The 16,853-nt window shown below is 35.2% G+C and overlaps 1 protein-coding gene across 21 annotated transcripts in view; it reads left to right on the plus strand.

Moving 5' to 3' along the window:
• The window catches only part of MYCBP2 (MYC binding protein 2), a 169,986-nt gene that overhangs the window by 125,798 nt on the left and 27,335 nt on the right, over window positions 1–16,853 (plus strand). For 14 of the 21 annotated variants that reach the window (XM_033514209.1, XM_033514187.1, XM_033514197.1 and 11 more), the window contains 4 exons: window positions 715–840; window positions 4,244–4,429; window positions 13,807–15,450; window positions 16,344–16,513. In XM_033514209.1, the coding sequence (XP_033370100.1) occupies window positions 715–840; window positions 4,244–4,429; window positions 13,807–15,450; window positions 16,344–16,513 (2,126 nt within the window). The remainder of the gene's footprint in view (window positions 1–714; window positions 841–4,243; window positions 4,430–13,806; window positions 15,451–16,343; window positions 16,514–16,853) is intronic. The other 7 variants (XM_015622763.2, XM_015622694.1, XM_015622745.1 and 4 more) reach the window with 2 other exon arrangements.

Here is a 16,853-nt window from a genome sequence, read left to right on the forward strand (position 1 = left end):
GAAAGAAGAAGTTTTCAAGGTGCAAGCTCAAGCTTTTAAATCTGCATTTGGGATATTGCTTCTGAATGCTTTCTCATGTATTGTCAGTTGTAATGGTATTTTTGACCACATTAAGTCAGTAATTTCTCTGTAAATCTAAATAGTCAAGTGGATTCTGTCTCATTTATTTTAATTCTACTATAGTTTTGAATATTATTAAATACTCCAAGTTGCTTTGGGTCAGAGGTTGCTTTAGTGTCACATAGAAAGCAAAACTGTAGTACTCATTTACAGATACAAATAAATCTGTCAGGAAAAAATGTCTTGTGTCCTGTGGACTATCAGGGGTAGCCACAATTAAATGTTTGTTGGCTCTGAGTTTCCACTCTGAAAACTATCCTTTCTCCACCTTGCTTTGTCGGAGGGATTTCAACAATTGCTGTCCAAAGAGTAAACACTGCTGAATGATGTTACTGGAAAAAAACAAGTATCAAATAATGGCATAGCTGGCAACAACACAGTCAAACAAAAAAACAGTCTACATGGTATTAAGTCCTCTGTCTTTATATTTTAGAGCATGAGTTCTGAAGAGCAGGGTTTTTTGAAGAGAATTTAGTTGAGAGGAAGAGTGCTATCGGTGGAAATAAATATCACTCATTTGCTTTGTGACTCATCTTTATAATGTCAATCTGTTACCAAGAGGTCTAACTCCGAAGTGATGTGGTTTTTTTACAGAGCAAGTCCTTCTAGATCAAAATGTGCAGACTCCTCCCCCAAGTCCTTTTTCAATACAAGCTTTCAGTAAGGGGACAAGCTGTAGTAATGGACAAGGGTTTGATTATGGCCTTGGAAATAACAAAGGTATGTTTGTACACTTGTATTTTTAAAAAATTATATTTTTATTAACTTTGTTTATATTTTATTAGTCATTTTCTGCTTTTTTAGGTAACACAGATCCTGTCCAAGCAGTAGTATAGTGAATTGCAAAGTGTTAAAACTGCTTTTATTCTCTGCTTTAGTTTTCAGTCTAAGTATTCTGTATAAAAAGGATCAGCAAAGATTTGGAAGTTAGTTGTGAATTTCTGCAGTGGTAGGCACAAAACTGAAATGCTGAAATGAAAAATACATTTGAAACAGGATTAAATAACTATTACATTTAGAAAGTGCATGTTTTTAAAATTCCATAAATATTTGTCATCTATCTTGACAACTTAAGTGCCTTTAATAGGTCAACAAGATAAAATATGCCATTTAAAATTTGTTGTGAAATTAAAAAAAACAGTCATAAAACTGAAGTTACCTTTCAATCACATGGATACCAGTTACAACTGCTGGGAAATAAATAAAATCATGGGTTTTTTTGCTGATATAAAATAGTTACTTCTTTTAATCATTGTTTATTTTGTTGACAAGACCTAAATACATATATAAAAGTCATCAAAATAAACTCAATCTGCATGCCTTCTGTTCATTTCTTGGTTAGTTCTAATAGATTTATTAATACAGAAAGGACTTTCCTTGAGGCAGAGGTTCTTGAGAAATATTCCTGAAACATGAAGCTCTGTCATTGTATTCTTACATTGCTATAGTCCATGCCAAATACAAATAGGGGCCTAAAGTATGCTATCTGTTTTTTAGCACCAGCATATATTTCTTCATGATATCCTAAATCAAATAACTTAAAACTTATTTTAAAGGAGAGAAGATTAGGAAAATAATTATTCCTAAATAGTCTAGTCTGTTAATGTCACAACATGAAATAGTTTTATATCATTTTTCAGAGGTTTACTGTATAGAGAGTGGTTCATACTTGTCCATGCATTATTATAGGAAATGCACTTTTTTGGACAAAGGCTGGATAAGTCAAAGTATTTCTTTTCCTTTTGTTTTATAGAGCCTTTTAAACCTTCTTTTCCCAGTTCATCCATACTCATTTCAGAGTAATGGTGGAATTACGAAAGTGGAATTGCCTAAGATGTGAAGCAGTATTACAGCTTGTCTCTCAATGTCAATTGTGTAATAGTGCAGAAATATTATCTGTTCTTTTTCCTGCAAAAACATACTGAGACAATATTTTTTTTTCTTTGTCCAAAGATAAAATCTTAGAGATGAATGTGCTAACAGACATCCTGATTTCTGAAGACATCGTGATTCTCTTTATTACTGTATTTTAAGCAGTTTCAAAGGTGTTTCTTTGGGATAATACAGTTACAAAATGTTTGGAAGCTACTTCTGGCATTGAATTCCATACTATTTTGTATGCATTATTTTCTCAACATACCCTGAAGCTGTGATGTTTAGTGTGAATGAACAACTCAGCTACATGACTTCATTTAGTCTGTGTACTGTATTTCCTTCTGAATTGCCCAAGAGTGGAGAGTTGTTGGCAACTATATTGAATGAATAATGGTCTTACTTTCCCAAAAATTGAATTCTTCAGCTCTACCATTACTTTATATGCAGTCTTTCGGTATTCTCAGGTCTAAGAAGCTTTGAGTTTTGTGAAAAATAAAAATTGGAAGGCACAGGAACAATCTCTTAGGGGAATTTCTGAAGGAAGCGCTTATTTGGAGGGGCTTGTTTGTTAAAAGTACTTCTATAGGAGTGCCTACAGAATAGGAATATAGTTTTGATGAAAATTCAATCCCATCCAAGAGTGTTTCAGAATGACTGATCAAATATAAAGATCCCCATAAAATAGGTATGTAGTTTTACAGTAGGTTTTAGTTTCCTACTGTAAAACTGTTAATTTTAAGTTTACAGTATTATCTACAAGAAAGAAGACTTATCTCCCAAAAAGAATCTGTTTGATTTAGCTGTGTCTTCTCTCTTCCAGCTTTCTATGTTACAGGCAAGTTTTTAATACTCTTCGTGATTGGCCCTACCCACCTCTATATTTGACTGTTGTGGGTAGATGACATTCAACTACTCTTCAGATATTCTTCCCTTTAAACTAATTGCTCATTTCAGGAATTAGGCATGTTGCATTTAAGAATAATAGTTTGTCAGACATGTAAATCACAGAATGGCTGGTGTTGGAAGGGACCTTAGAGATCACCTAGGTCCAAACCCCCCTATATCAGGTTGCTCAATCATTTCTAGGTTTTTAAGCTAGGAATGGTTGCTGCTGAAGTACAGATTCCAGTAGGCATGCTACTTCCAAAACAGTAAAATAAAATTGATTCATTGATTACGGTAGATGATTATTTAGAAGGGGCATTCCATCTGTTTTCTGCTATTTTTCTCTTCTTATTTTTTAACCCAAAATATCAAGAAAATAAATGTAGTTTAGGAGTTCTTAGATAAAACTGTTTGATACATCTGCTGATCTTTCTCTAATTCCTTAAAAAGACAATTGATAATAATCCAAAAATGTTGTAAATTTTGTGAGTTTTAAACTACATTTAAATTAGCTATTAAAGCTATTAAAATTTTTTACTAGCTTTTCCATAATGGTGTCAAAATTATAGGAATTTGCAGAATAAAGTGACATTGTTAGGAGTTGTCTGGTGATGGTTCGAATCTGAGATTCTCTCAAATTCTTTGTGTCTCCTACCTCATATTACTAAGTATACTTCAAGTTATGACATGGTGTGGCCTTCTTACTGAGGCGTCATGTATTTCTAATGCACACATTGAGTTTTTTCAAAATTGCCATTTAGAAATTAAAACTCTTGTTTTTAATGTGCTAGTTAGCTGAAGGCCTTCATTTGCCTCACAGCAAATGTAGGTAGTTCTTCAGAAAACCAGTTCCAGTTCTTAAGTGGTACTTACGGATTTCTTTAAATTACCTTCAATCTGACCTCAAAAAACAGCATAACAGAATACTTTTAAAAATATTTGCAAAAATTCGCAAATATTTACCAAAGCATTGGCACAGAAATACATTTGCCAAAGCCTGATTACATGTTAGCTTTCCCTTCTCATCAGTTTTTTATAACGTTTTTTCTGCATGTACTGTTGCATGTGTGTATTATTGTAAATGCTAGGGATTTCTGTTTTTTTCTTTGGCTGCTCTTCATTTTTTAGCAAGGCAAATATAAATCTCTATTTTGAAATGTTTAAAATAACTGCAGTAAAATTTCCATGATCCTTAAAAAACAGTGATTTTATTACCATGCATGGAGTGAGATTTTTATGTTTAGCCACAACCAGAGTAGTATGTGGCTAAATGAGATTTATGAGCTTTCTCTGTTATCATCATTTAAACTTTGAGTACCATTTTACTCTGCCTTTTTGGAGAATGACAGGTAACAGGTTGTAGTTTTGACTGTTTTGCCCACTACAGGTGACCAACTGAGTGCCATACTGAATTCCATTCAGTCACGGCCAAATCTCCCAGCTCCTTCCATCTTTGATCAAGCTGCAAAACCTCCCTCTTCCCTTGTCCACAGTCCATTTGTGTTCGGACAACCCCTTTCCTTCCAGCAGCCTCAGCCACAGCTTCAGAGTAAGTTTGTCAGCCTTACCTGCCTCATCAGTCCATTTTTGCAGCTTTGACATTGCTGTTCTCAGTTGCTTACCAGCTGCTAATCATCCCACAATGCACTTTCTGGTTTTGTTTTCCTTTTAAGTTTTTCATGATTCAGAAGCATGTGAGGTAATGCTCCCAGAGAAGTATACTTGTTCAACTTTAATTTTTGTATTGAAAATATTTTGGGTTTGTATGTGTTCTTCACTGTAGACAAGTCATGAAAGTGCATTTCCAATATTCAACTCTGGTTTATAATTAGGGTAAATAGTTCATATAGTACAAAATGTTGATCATTCTTTTAACATCAGAAATGCACTACAGTGTATACCTAGGTATTAACTTTTCTTACTTCCTAAATTTCTATTTTTGTCATTGCTCCTAACTTTAGGGATATAGCTGGACAGTGGGAATAACTTGGAACTACTCATAAGAAATATTTTGTTAGTTTTCTCTTGGGTGCTCATAGATTGGCATGGTGATGGAAGTTTGCTTGCTGAGGTGAATATCAGCTAACCTGATTACTGATGGGAGGACAAGAAACTGTTTTGATTAATGAAAATTTAACATTTGTGATAGATAGCTGATCCTACACTAAATCCTCTCTTACATGCAGAACAGTTAGAGTGCAGGTCACAGGAATACTAGTTTATCCCTGTCTCCCACAAACTGTCTCTCTGAAGTGCCTCAGCTCTTTCTTGTGGTACCCTGTCAGTTCAATGTCTGTGTGTGTATATATATATGTGTGTGTATATATATATATAAAATACATATATATTTCTGTATCAAATATTTTGACTGTGTTTTTCTGTAGTTTTGCTGGAATTACACCGACATTGTGAAAGCAGAATATTCCAAGCTCTATTCAGATAAAATAGCTGATTGCCAGTGGTATCAGTGCACCCTCATTGAGAATTTGTCAAATATTTATTCTTTCCCATCACTTTTAGGTTCTCTTCCCCTATTGTTCAGAGAGGTAAAATCAGTTACTCAGTACTGCATCAAAAATAAACCTAATTGTCTTATTTCAAATTACAGATTAATCCTTTAGCATTTAGACATCTATAGTATGAAAACAAAAGCATCATTTTTACTGCCTGGCAAGAGCTTGCTCAATGGATTTCTCTGTCCTAGACATGTCGATAAACTGTATTCAGTAAGCTACATCCATGTTTTGTGTTTTAATAAGGATCCAATTCAAATGGAAGCCCTTTTTTTGTGAGGGGCGGGGTAAGCACTGGTGGTCTACCAAATTAAAAAAACTATGAAACTAGAAAACTTTTTCAAATTTGTGTCTGATTTGAGATCTTAGCATATTATAAGGTCTCAACCAATTTGCTTATTTGCACTTCCAGAAGGGCAAAAATTGTCAACCTGAATTGGTGTACTGGTGTACTGACTGTGATATGATACAAGGGTTTGTTTTTTTTTTTAAACAGTTTATTATCCAGTGTCAGGTTTGATTCAGGTAATGTAAATTATCCATAAGGGAGAGAAATATTAACTTTTTTGTTTACACAAAATTTAAGAATAATATGGGAGAAGATTTCCTGTTTAAACTTCTTTATGCTTTTGCAAACTTGTTCATCCTCTATGTGCAAGTTCATCCAAATTCAGCATACTGTAAGGGATGCCTGTAAGACTACATCTATATACTTGTTCATTTAATGCTTTTATGCAGTTTTATTGGAATTATAACAGAAACTCATTCTAAGTATTCTATTTTTATTCATTATTTCTAAATCACTTTATAGCCTCCTGTTACCAAACACGTAATTAAAAGTTAAATTCATTAACAGTCCATATCAAGTCAATTGAATTTTTGCCCTAGACATGCTTAATTTTAGTTTCCAATTTTGTACTCCATCCTTAAGTGCTTCCTGCGGTAAAGTTAGATTTTAAAATTAAAATGAATGTTTATAGTCAATGTACTGTTACATTAAGTGGACTAATGGCAGTCTAAGGGTTGAAAGAAGGTGTGCCAGCCTAGATTTCCCTGTCTGCAGAGAAGATCAATCTTAATTTCAAGTCAGCCTAAATAGTTCAGTCTGCTATTTACATTTTCTGCTCCTGCTCAGGTATCTCTACCCCTGGGGAGAAATTTGGTTTGGAAGCATAATTCTGAGGAAAGCTGGGATCCTGCTGAATGCCTTCCAGAATGATTTCCTTAATTTAGATTTTTGAAATAGGAAGAAAAATCTTAATCTGATATAAGTATACTTTGTGCTGGTGACAGATTGTAATTTTCCTTAGGAGTGTTTGTAGGTAGCTCGTTTTTCACAAGATTTCTCTGTTCTTGTGGTTTGGTTTGCAAGTTCACTTAAGAAAGAAGGAAAGGACTTGTCACAACCTTTTATCCTTCAACACAGTGTCTGGTATTTTGTTTCAGAAATACTACTGTTTGGGACAGTCACCTCCTGAGATATGACACTTGAAGAACTAAAAAGTGTCTCTGTTATAGCAAAGAATTTGTTGCAGAAGTGATATTAGAGAAAACAAAAGGGAACGCTCTATTACTTGGTTTGGTGTTACTTGCTAGAACTCTGTGAAGGACTGATTGTTCTGTACTGCTTAATTCCTTGGCTAATTTTCTGACATAGTTACACAAGAGATTGTTTTCTTTTTCACAGGGATAGACAAAATTAAGGTACTCTTGTCATTTATTTTAATTCTCTGTTAGTCTTGTGTGCAACGAAAAGTTCAGAAAAGGTAAATGAGCTGGCAAAACCTACCTGGAGTAAGAAAGTCTGTGTTGACTTGGAGCCTTAGCAAGAATTTTTTTCCATTAAGATCACAAGTTCATGTATATTTCTTCCTTGGATATTTGACCAAAACAGGCTGTAATTGCTGCTTATGCTTGTTTATGCTTATGCTTGCTTCTGAGAAGCTTGTAAGATCATCAGTAACAGATTTGCTTGTGACTGCAAACTCCCAGAGCCACAAGATTATTATTCGTTGCTTGGTTTGTCAATGAACTTTGTTAAAAGCACAGAAGACTCAAATTTGAGTTCAGAGTGTCGGGGAATTGTGGAAGCCTATAGGGTCATGGAAGGTTTCTTAACCTTCAGCAATATGTGCTGGGTTATAAATCTCCTTAGATGTGGCAAGTGTGGGTAACAGGATCTTGGCATGCTGTCCCAGCATCAGTTACTAAAATGTGATGATTGGCTGTTGAGCTCTGAAGGAGGGAAGTGTGAGACTTTGCAGTCAGCAGTGTTAGACCTTTATGTCATGTTTCCTCACACTTGAGATGATACTGCAAATGAGGAATGGATTTCTGGGCTAAAATCTTTGGACCCCTGTGACTTCTGATATGTTAACCCTCTTCCAATGCAGCCCTGGCAGCTTGCTTGAGGTACTGCTTCCTGGTCCAGGCAGGAACTGCAGTGCTGAGCTGCTGTTCAGTACAGCGTCCTGTCAGGCTGCTTCCTTTCCAATCCATGCTACAGTCCAAGCATCTATTATCAGTTCCTGCCATTTTTGTCAGGAGTTCCTTGATGCATCCCTTCAGTATTGTGCATTCAGTTTCTTTTCCTTTCCCATCTAGGTACTGGTCAGATTGCATTTAGAATGACAGTGCTGGTCTCTACATTTTCTAAAACTGCAGAGGGTGCACAAAACAGCAGCACACATATGGAACACATAACATGTGCTTCTCCATAGTGTTTCAGTAAAATGGAGACAATCTCCTCAACCAGGCATGGTGGTCTCTTCTGTGTGTGCTTTAATCATCAGTTAAATCAATGACAACTGATCTAATTGGTTCTTCAGATGCTGCATATTGCCAAGGCATCATTCCTGAAAATTTGAGCTAAATTAAATGGTCTCATAACCTAGGCTTTTCAGGTTCTATAGGCAAGAGTACATATGAAACATACATTTGTCCACGTCAATCCAAAGCCATCCTTGGGGGGACTGGTATGGTAGAGGTTGGAGGAAGAGTACAAATTGTGTCAGGTGTTTTTTTAGAACTAGTTTCCTCATACCAAACCTTCAAAAGCTGTAGTTAAAAATTAGAAGAGCATAGAAGTATTTTTTTTTAATCTACCTTTCCAGAATAGGAATGCTTCTTTCAGTTAATAAATTAATGTGGTTCAACCTCACCATTGATATAGAATATTGCTAATATTTTTCTCATGATACCACGTTTCAGCTTTTGCTTTAATTCATTCACTCATACCACTACTTTAGCCATACCAAATACTTTTTTCTTTTTTAAGATATAAGCATGTTTTTATTTCAGTGCATTCTTTAATTCCTGGAAAAATAATTTCTGAAAGAAGTCTGAGTCCTGCTGTCACTATGACATATGGTGTTTTCAGGAGGTGAAAAAAAATACATGGACTACAGTGCTTGAAGAAATTCAGCTAACAGCTGTATTGTATTTTCTTGTCAGTAAAAGTGAGTGAAAGAAGATTACATTGTTTTTAAGAGGCATCCATTGCTTAGGCAGCACAGCAAAGGCAGGTCAGTGCTCTCCTTCATCATGATGCAGAAAAGCAGTGGCATTTCAGAAGAAATTGAACTTAACTCTATTTCCCAGTGATATTTTACATGATTGATACAGAGTTTGTTTAAAGAAGACTCATATGAACCAGTTAGTAGTATGTCTTGCTTCCTGTGTTTCCTCAGAGGAAGTAGGCACAGCTGTTAAAAGACTGTATCCTGCCATAGAAACTGAATTGCCTCTTACATTTCCATATTGGGTAGCTTTTCAAGCTGGAACTTACTTCCATGTTGAAGGAAAGAGCTTGACTAAAGGCACATTGTCACATTCAAATGGCTCATGAGAGGCCTTGCCTGCCTTGTATTTCAAGTCTTTATAGTCTTTGAGGATGTTTCAGAAAGAGGGAGTCCTGATAAAAATCTTGGTCCCTGAGACTGTCCTTTTAGCCCAGATATATGTCAATTGTCGTACTCTTGCATCCACAATCTCCTTGGAATGATTTAATAATTGTAATACATCATTCAACACTAGATTACAACATTATAAAATGTAAGTGTTCTCAGACACAGTGAAAAAATGAAGTATAAAAGTGCATTCATGAAAGTGGATTTTATAAAGATTTTCCTTTAACTAATTATTCATAGAGTGGGATGCTAGTGTATCTAATTGACATTTTTAGGTTTGCTGCTACTGCTGTTTTGTGCTCCTAATGTTTGTCTGCCTTTACCTTTAAAAATTGTTGGTGTTACTTAGAAGCTTTATAGTTATTATGGATCTCTTCATATCATTTTTAGATCCCAAAATTAGGTAATACTGGTGTTAAATCTGTGTTACTACAGTGTTGAGAAATTAAGGATTCATTTATTTTTTTAAAGAATGAAATTCATCCTTCAAATGTATGAACACCTTCTCATTGTAGAGTTTGTAGAAGCATAGCTTATTGCATAAGGAGGCAGGCTTGGTAAGTTGATGTGTACAAGTTAGTAAATGTATTACCAGATGAAAAGGATGTCTTAAATAGTATAGGAATTGCAATTATTTAATTTCAGTACAGCTGCCTTAGTCCATTTGTACATAAGGATGTATCTAAAACAGTGTCTTCTAACATACACGTTCTCTTTGCAATTATTACTTAAGAATTTTACTTTTTTTTTCCCCAAAGGAAGGAATAGGAATTAGAATTAAAACCAGAAAAAAAAAATAGAAAAAAATAGAAAAAATAATACACTGAAACAAAAAGTCTTTATTATTTTTCTCCAAGTTTAATTTTTGTAGAGCAGTCTTTCTAACAGATTTGAATTCAGCAGACACTGCTGAGATTGTCATGGATGACATCAGAATTTTTCTTCAGTCAAAATTATTTTTAAAGCTGTTACAGTTTTTTTTTCATGTACTCTAGACACTCATCTGCTGCTAGATCTGCATCTTATGTCTCTTGTATTGAGGAGCTCATCATTACATAAGTGAAGTTTATCAAAACATTACATTATTGAGATGCAATCCCTTTTGAAAATGGAGAGTTTTGATGTGTTAAATATTTTTATTTCATTTGTTATGGTGATTAATGAGACTCCAACACAAATAATTAGATGTTCTCTAACTTCCATGAAAGAATATGTAAGCTGATCATCTGGAAGGCTATAATGAAATTCTAAATAATTAATTTCTGAATTTACAGATTAAATGTTAAATTAAATGTTAACCTTTCAAAGCCAAGTTCAGTTCAAAACTAGACACTGCTGGGTTTTATAATAAACCATAAATCTTACTGGCTAGTCCCCATATATTACATTTTATGTCCTGGAAACTAATACTGAAATTGCAGAATTTTTAGATCAAGGAGGCTGATCTACCACATTCTACTACAAACTGCTGTCATTTAAAACTAATGTAGGAATCTAAACACTGAATTCAGAATACATAACAAAGAAGATGCATATCATTTGAAATGCTTGCTTTTATCTTTGCTGCTTTTCCATTGAATCTGTGCTGCTTCTGTACAACTGTTTTCCACTGTAGAAACTCCATCCTGCTGCCTTGCTTCTCGTGAGCGTATTTACAAAACTAGTGATGTAGCTGGGCCTGCCTCTGCTATTTCATCTCTCTCTCACAAACTGAAGGGTGGGTATGCATGCCAACATAGCAAGGTTATTCAGAGTTTTTTACCTGCAAAATGTTTTGGGTTTGGGTTTTTTTTCTCCTTCCATTCATTTTTATTTCATTCATGTAAATTAATGAATGAATGTTTTCATTCATAAAATAATGTTTTGAAAGCAAATGTTCAAGTTTGGTATTTGTTGGGAGCTCATCTTATGTAATCATTTTGTGTTGCCTTGCTGAGTTGCAGCAACTCCATGATACACAATCTTAGCCATCTCTGCTTTGTAAAATGGAAAGTGACTATTAGTCTTATTATACCTGTTTTCAAGCAATAGGCAAAAGAAGTATATAAGAAGAAACAGGAAATAAAATCTGGGACTTTTTTTTTTTTTTTGCTTACACACAAAGCACCTTGCTATTTAATGCAATTTTTCCTTTGGGAGTTTTTTCTTTTTGTGCTGATAATCTTGAATATTGCTTAGGATTATTTATCTCTGTATGTTCAAATCCAAACCTGCATTTTTTTAAAATACAAAATACTTCTGGTTTTGGAAGCCATTATTAGGCTATACCTTTCATAAGCTGTTATAGGTTCTGGAATGTTTTTGTCATTGCTGTGGTATTGCTATTTGCTCATCATGCATGGACTTGAAATTTGATACTTTGCTGAATGACTTGAAGTGTTCTTTGTCCTCTAAAATGATTGTCATCTTTTCACTTTTTTTTTTTTCTCTTTTATGAGGCATTCTGTAAAAGCTTCAACCTAAAGTATTTTCTCATCTCGCAAACTGGGAAAAATGTGTATAAAAGTAATTCCAATTTGCATTTCAGAATTTATCACAAAGTAGCTCATCAGGATAAATGTTGAATAACTAAGCTGGAATGGTTGAAATGCTTGGACTGATATTTCTGAAACTTGTTTTTTTATTTTAGCAAGAACAGTCATTTTATAAACCACAATATACCATATTATTTTTTGCCTTCCTATTCCACCTCCCCCCTCCAAGTGAAAAACAATTTATAGAACTTGTAAAAATAAAGACACATTAGATTCTCCAAGTTGATAGGATGATAAATACATTGGATAATATATTCTATTGCTTATATTTTTGATGTATTATTCCTGAATACAGACACAGTATTTCTTCTCTGCTCTGAAAAGCATGAACTTCTGCCATGTCTTGGGAAGGCAGGAGAGTATCCTAACTTTCAGGCTTGTTAAATATTCCAATATAACTCATTACCTTCACTTCTTCCTGTTGTTGTTCATTTTATTGTGAGGTATTTAAATATGGAAATAGCAAATAAATAATAATTTTTTGTAACCTGAGGAAGCATCTTGGTTGCTAAATTTTGCTCAAAATTTTTCAGATTTTTCTTTTTTTGTTTTATATTGAGAGATAATAGTAAGAAAAAATGCACCTATATCTTTTCTAGCATGGGGGTAAGGGTTGGTGATTGAGAACTGCATGAAGTTGCTTCAGATCCCATAATGCATAAGAAAGTAGCCACTGATTTCACATTTTCTAATACTGAAGGTATTAGAGAAAAGGTGACTATCCTGTTCCCGTTACAAATCAAGGCTTAAATTTGCAAATGTTCTATGATTAATTAAAACTGCATTTTTTAACAAGTAGTTACTTTCCCAAAAATATGCCTAGACAAGTGCAAATAACCTTATAATACCTAGGAAAGTAAAATATTCCTAAGTACTGTGTCCTAAATCTGCAGGCTTTACTAGGGGAACACTTGCCATGTTTGATTAATGAAAACCCATTCAAATCAAAAGGATTTAACTCTGCATTCAAGATTTTGGAGTGTGAGGATTTATGGAGAAACAGCTGTATTAACTGCTGCACTGCTCGCCAGTAACTTCCATATTGCTTGGATTAATTTTCAAAATAGAATTCTACAAGAGAGACTAGGTTAACAGAGATATCACCTGCAGATTGCCTTAATAAGCTACTTTTTGCATATACTTGTTTTACATGCTCTTGTACTAAGCTGCCTGTAGTTCTTATAGCTCTTATAGTCTTACAGCTCTGTAGATTAATATATGTACAAAGTCAATATGCATAGGAACGATCAATTAGTGCATCAAAGTAGGAGGACATCATTGACCAGAGTTGGCCATTTAACTTAGTGGTTGAAAAAAGTGGGTTTGTTGTTTTGGAAGGAGGGTTTAAATGTTTTGGTAGCAGAACATTGAGTGTATTGTGGATTTAAAAAAGTAAATTCCTTACATTATCAGTTTCATTTTATTAGTTTTCATTTTATTTCTAATATTGAATATTTATATTCATTTTATTAGTTTTGAGCATATTTGCAAGCCTCTTGCCCAGTTTGCCTTATAACAGTGTTTACTTCCTACAATTCCCAACTTTTGAGCATTAAAGAAAGTTTCTGTTGCAGTCAGCCTGTCACACGTTGAGATAATAAATAAATAATCCTGGGTTTCTGTTGCTACTGTGGTAAACTTAGTTAACTCCTGTAATTTTACCAAAGGATGTAAATTGTGCTTCCTTTATTAGGGTTTTGTAGAAAGAGTGAACTGTGCCTTTTGATACCTCCATTAGTAGTGTTTTTTCTGTAAAAACTTCTTAACACTTGTTGCTGTGTATCTTTGGGAAAAGAAATTTATCAGAAGTGTTCTAGGGAGAAAAAGATCCCTTCATGTTTCCTTTCATTTTGATGTGAACAGAAGCATGGGTTTGGTGTTTATCTTGTGTTCAGGTCTTTAGTCCTTGTTTTGTACTATAAAAGGTGTCGCTGTCAACATCTAACAATTCAATTATGAAATATTATACAGGTGACCGAATGAATTTCACAGGAGCTGCTAGACCAATTTCTCCAGCAGGAAAGTCAGACATGTCATCAAAGCACAGAGCTGACTGCAGGTCACCCAAGCTTGATGTGCGAATGAACAGAGTCGCTGCCGAGCAGAAGAAACCCAGAAATACCGATGGCTTATCAGCCAGTGAGTGTCTGATGCTGAAGTCAGATGCCGCAAAGTTGCGGTCAGACTCGCACAGCAGGTCTTTGTCACCAAATCATAACACTTTACAAACACTAAAAACTGATGGAAGAACAACTCCTGGTCTGAGAGCTGAATCTCCAGGGCCAGGAACCCGGTCGTCTTCTCCAAAGACAAAGACACTTACAGGTATTAGATCTGGTGCTAGTTCTCCAAGATCCTCATCACCCCATGACAAGCCTCTACCTCAGAAAGCTTCATCCCCTGTAAAAACAAAGCTTGATCCTCCTCGAGAACGCTCCAAGTCAGATTCTTACACTTTAGATCCAGATACCCTTCGCAAAAAGAAAGTGCCACTAACAGAACCCTTAAGGGGGAGGTCCACTTCACCTAAACCAAAAATAATTGCAAAAGATGGTAAATCTGCACCAGAAACTGAAAACAGAGCTCCTTCCCCTCATGTCGTACAAGAAAATCTTCACAGTGAGGTAGTTGAAGTCTGTACTTCGAGTACTTTAAAGACTGACAGCATTACAGATACCACCTGTGAAGACAACACCGAATTCAGAAGTCTGGACGATGGTTCTAATAAAGTTCATTTCAGCATTGGAAAAGCACCACTGAAGGATGAGCAAGACATGAGAGCATCTCCAAAAGTGAGCCGTAAATGTGCTGGCAGGCACACAAGACCCAAAAAGGAAAAATCCAACTTCCTTTTCAAAGGAGATGGATCAAAGCCCATAGAGCCTGCCAAGCAAGCAATGTCACCTTCTGTTGCAGAATGTGCTCGAGCCGTATTTGCGGCATTTCTTTGGCATGAAGGAATAGTTCATGATGCCATGGCGTGCTCATCCTTTTTGAAGTTTAATCCAGAGCTGTCCAAAGAGCATGCACCCATACGAAGCAGTCTTACTCAACAGCCTGCAGAGGAAAAGGAAACCAAGCTGAAAAATAGACATTCATTGGAAATATCATCTGCTCTTAACATGTTCAACATCTCACCTCATGGACCAGATATATCTAAAATGGGTAGCATCAATAAAAACAAAGTCCTCTCAATGTTGAAAGAACCTCCTCTGCATGAAAAGTGTGAGGATGGAAAAACTGAAACTACCTCCTTTGAAACATCCAGTCATCACACAATGAAATCCAAGTCTCCTCTTCCATTAACACTGCAACATTTAGTAGCTTTCTGGGAAGATATTTCTTTAGCAACTATTAAAGCAGCTTCCCAAAACATGATTTTTCCAAGTCCTGGTTCTTGTGCAGTGTTAAAGAAGAAGGAAAGTGACAAAGATAACAAAAAAGCCAAAAAGGAGAAAAAGAAAAAGGAAAAGGTTGAAGCTAGGCCAAGGGGAAATCTTTTTGGTGAGATGGCCCAGCTTGCAGTGGGAGGACCTGAAAAAGACACCATCTGTGAGTTATGTGGAGAATCCCATCCATATCCAGTGACTTACCACATGCGACAAGCTCATCCAGGTAAGACTGTATTTTAATTCCCATGTCCATCCACAAAGTATATTTCACACACTTTTGGTGTTAGTTACTATTACAAAAATGTGTCAGGCTATCCTTTCTATTATATACACTAAATTAAAAGTTATACTTGCATATAGATTATTTGTACATCCCTGTGTATAATTTCAAGTAGTCATGGATCTAAAGTTTCAAAGTTGTTTGAAACAAGGTTAAAAAAATGCTCTGACTTTACAATAGCTCTTCAGAAACATGCCATGTTTGGCACTTTAGAATTTGGAAATAAAAATGAGATCGGTCAGTTAGAGTTTCTACATTGACAGAAGTTTTCTGTTACTGTTCTACTCTACTGTTCTGTCAAGAGTAGAAAACTTTAATCTGCCGTGTCAATACTGGTTATCAATAACTTAATATTTTTGAGGTACTTGTTGGTATGTACTTTTTTTTTACTTCTGTGTGTGCAAAGTTAAAGTCCTGAATCTTTCTGAGAACCTCTAATCAGCAAAAGAATACCCTCCATTCCCTCTTAAGCTTTGTTACCTAGGAAGTGAGATTTTTATCCTTAAGTTACAGATATTGTTGGTTAACTTATAATACTGACCTTACCGTAACTTAGCTGTCTGAATAGGGAGCTGTTCATGCTTTGGACAAGTTCTTTATAAAAACTTGAAAACTACAGTGCATTTGTATTGTTTGGACACTGGTAGGACACATGGACAAGAACACACAAGAACCTTGTTTTGTAACCAATTCAGACATACAGAAAAGTAGAAAATTAGGCCAGGAAAAGACAAGCATCTTCTTTTCTCCCCTCTTCACTCCTATTTTACAGCAATAAATAGTAGAATAAGAATCCTGCATTTGAAATAACTTGTTCTCACCTTTCCCCCATGTAGGTTGTGGCCGCTATGCAGGTGGCCAAGGTTACAACAGCATTGGGCACTTCTGTGGAGGATGGGCTGGGAATTGTGGCGATGGTGGCATTGGAGGGAGCACGTGGTATTTGGTGTGCGATCGATGCAGAGAGAAGTATCTCCGTGAAAAGCAAGCAGCTGCAAGAGAGAAGGTATTTTTGGCTCATGTGTTTAACTTTCTGCTTATTAGTGCTGTTTTTAATGGGAATAGTACAAAAGGTGTTTTTCTTGCACTGGTCTTCAAGGGCTAATTTCAAAATCTTGCTAAAAGTATGCAAATATATTGATGTTAACAATGCTAATTTAATTTTATGTTTTAAGCTAAACTTCTTGAAACTGTTTGCATGCAAAATTAATCCTTAGGCAAATGGCAAAACTATCAGCTGTTCATTAAATGTTTGCAAAGGTAGGAAAGTAATAGTAATGTGTTTTGTCATAAAAGGTATTTCACAGCAGGTAGAATTAAGCAGCTATTATGAGCTAGGTTGTCAG

The sequence above is a fragment of the Parus major genome, chromosome 1 (assembly GCF_001522545.3).
Source record: "Parus major isolate Abel chromosome 1, Parus_major1.1, whole genome shotgun sequence".
In the NCBI taxonomy this organism is placed as follows: Eukaryota; Metazoa; Chordata; class Aves; order Passeriformes; family Paridae; genus Parus; species Parus major.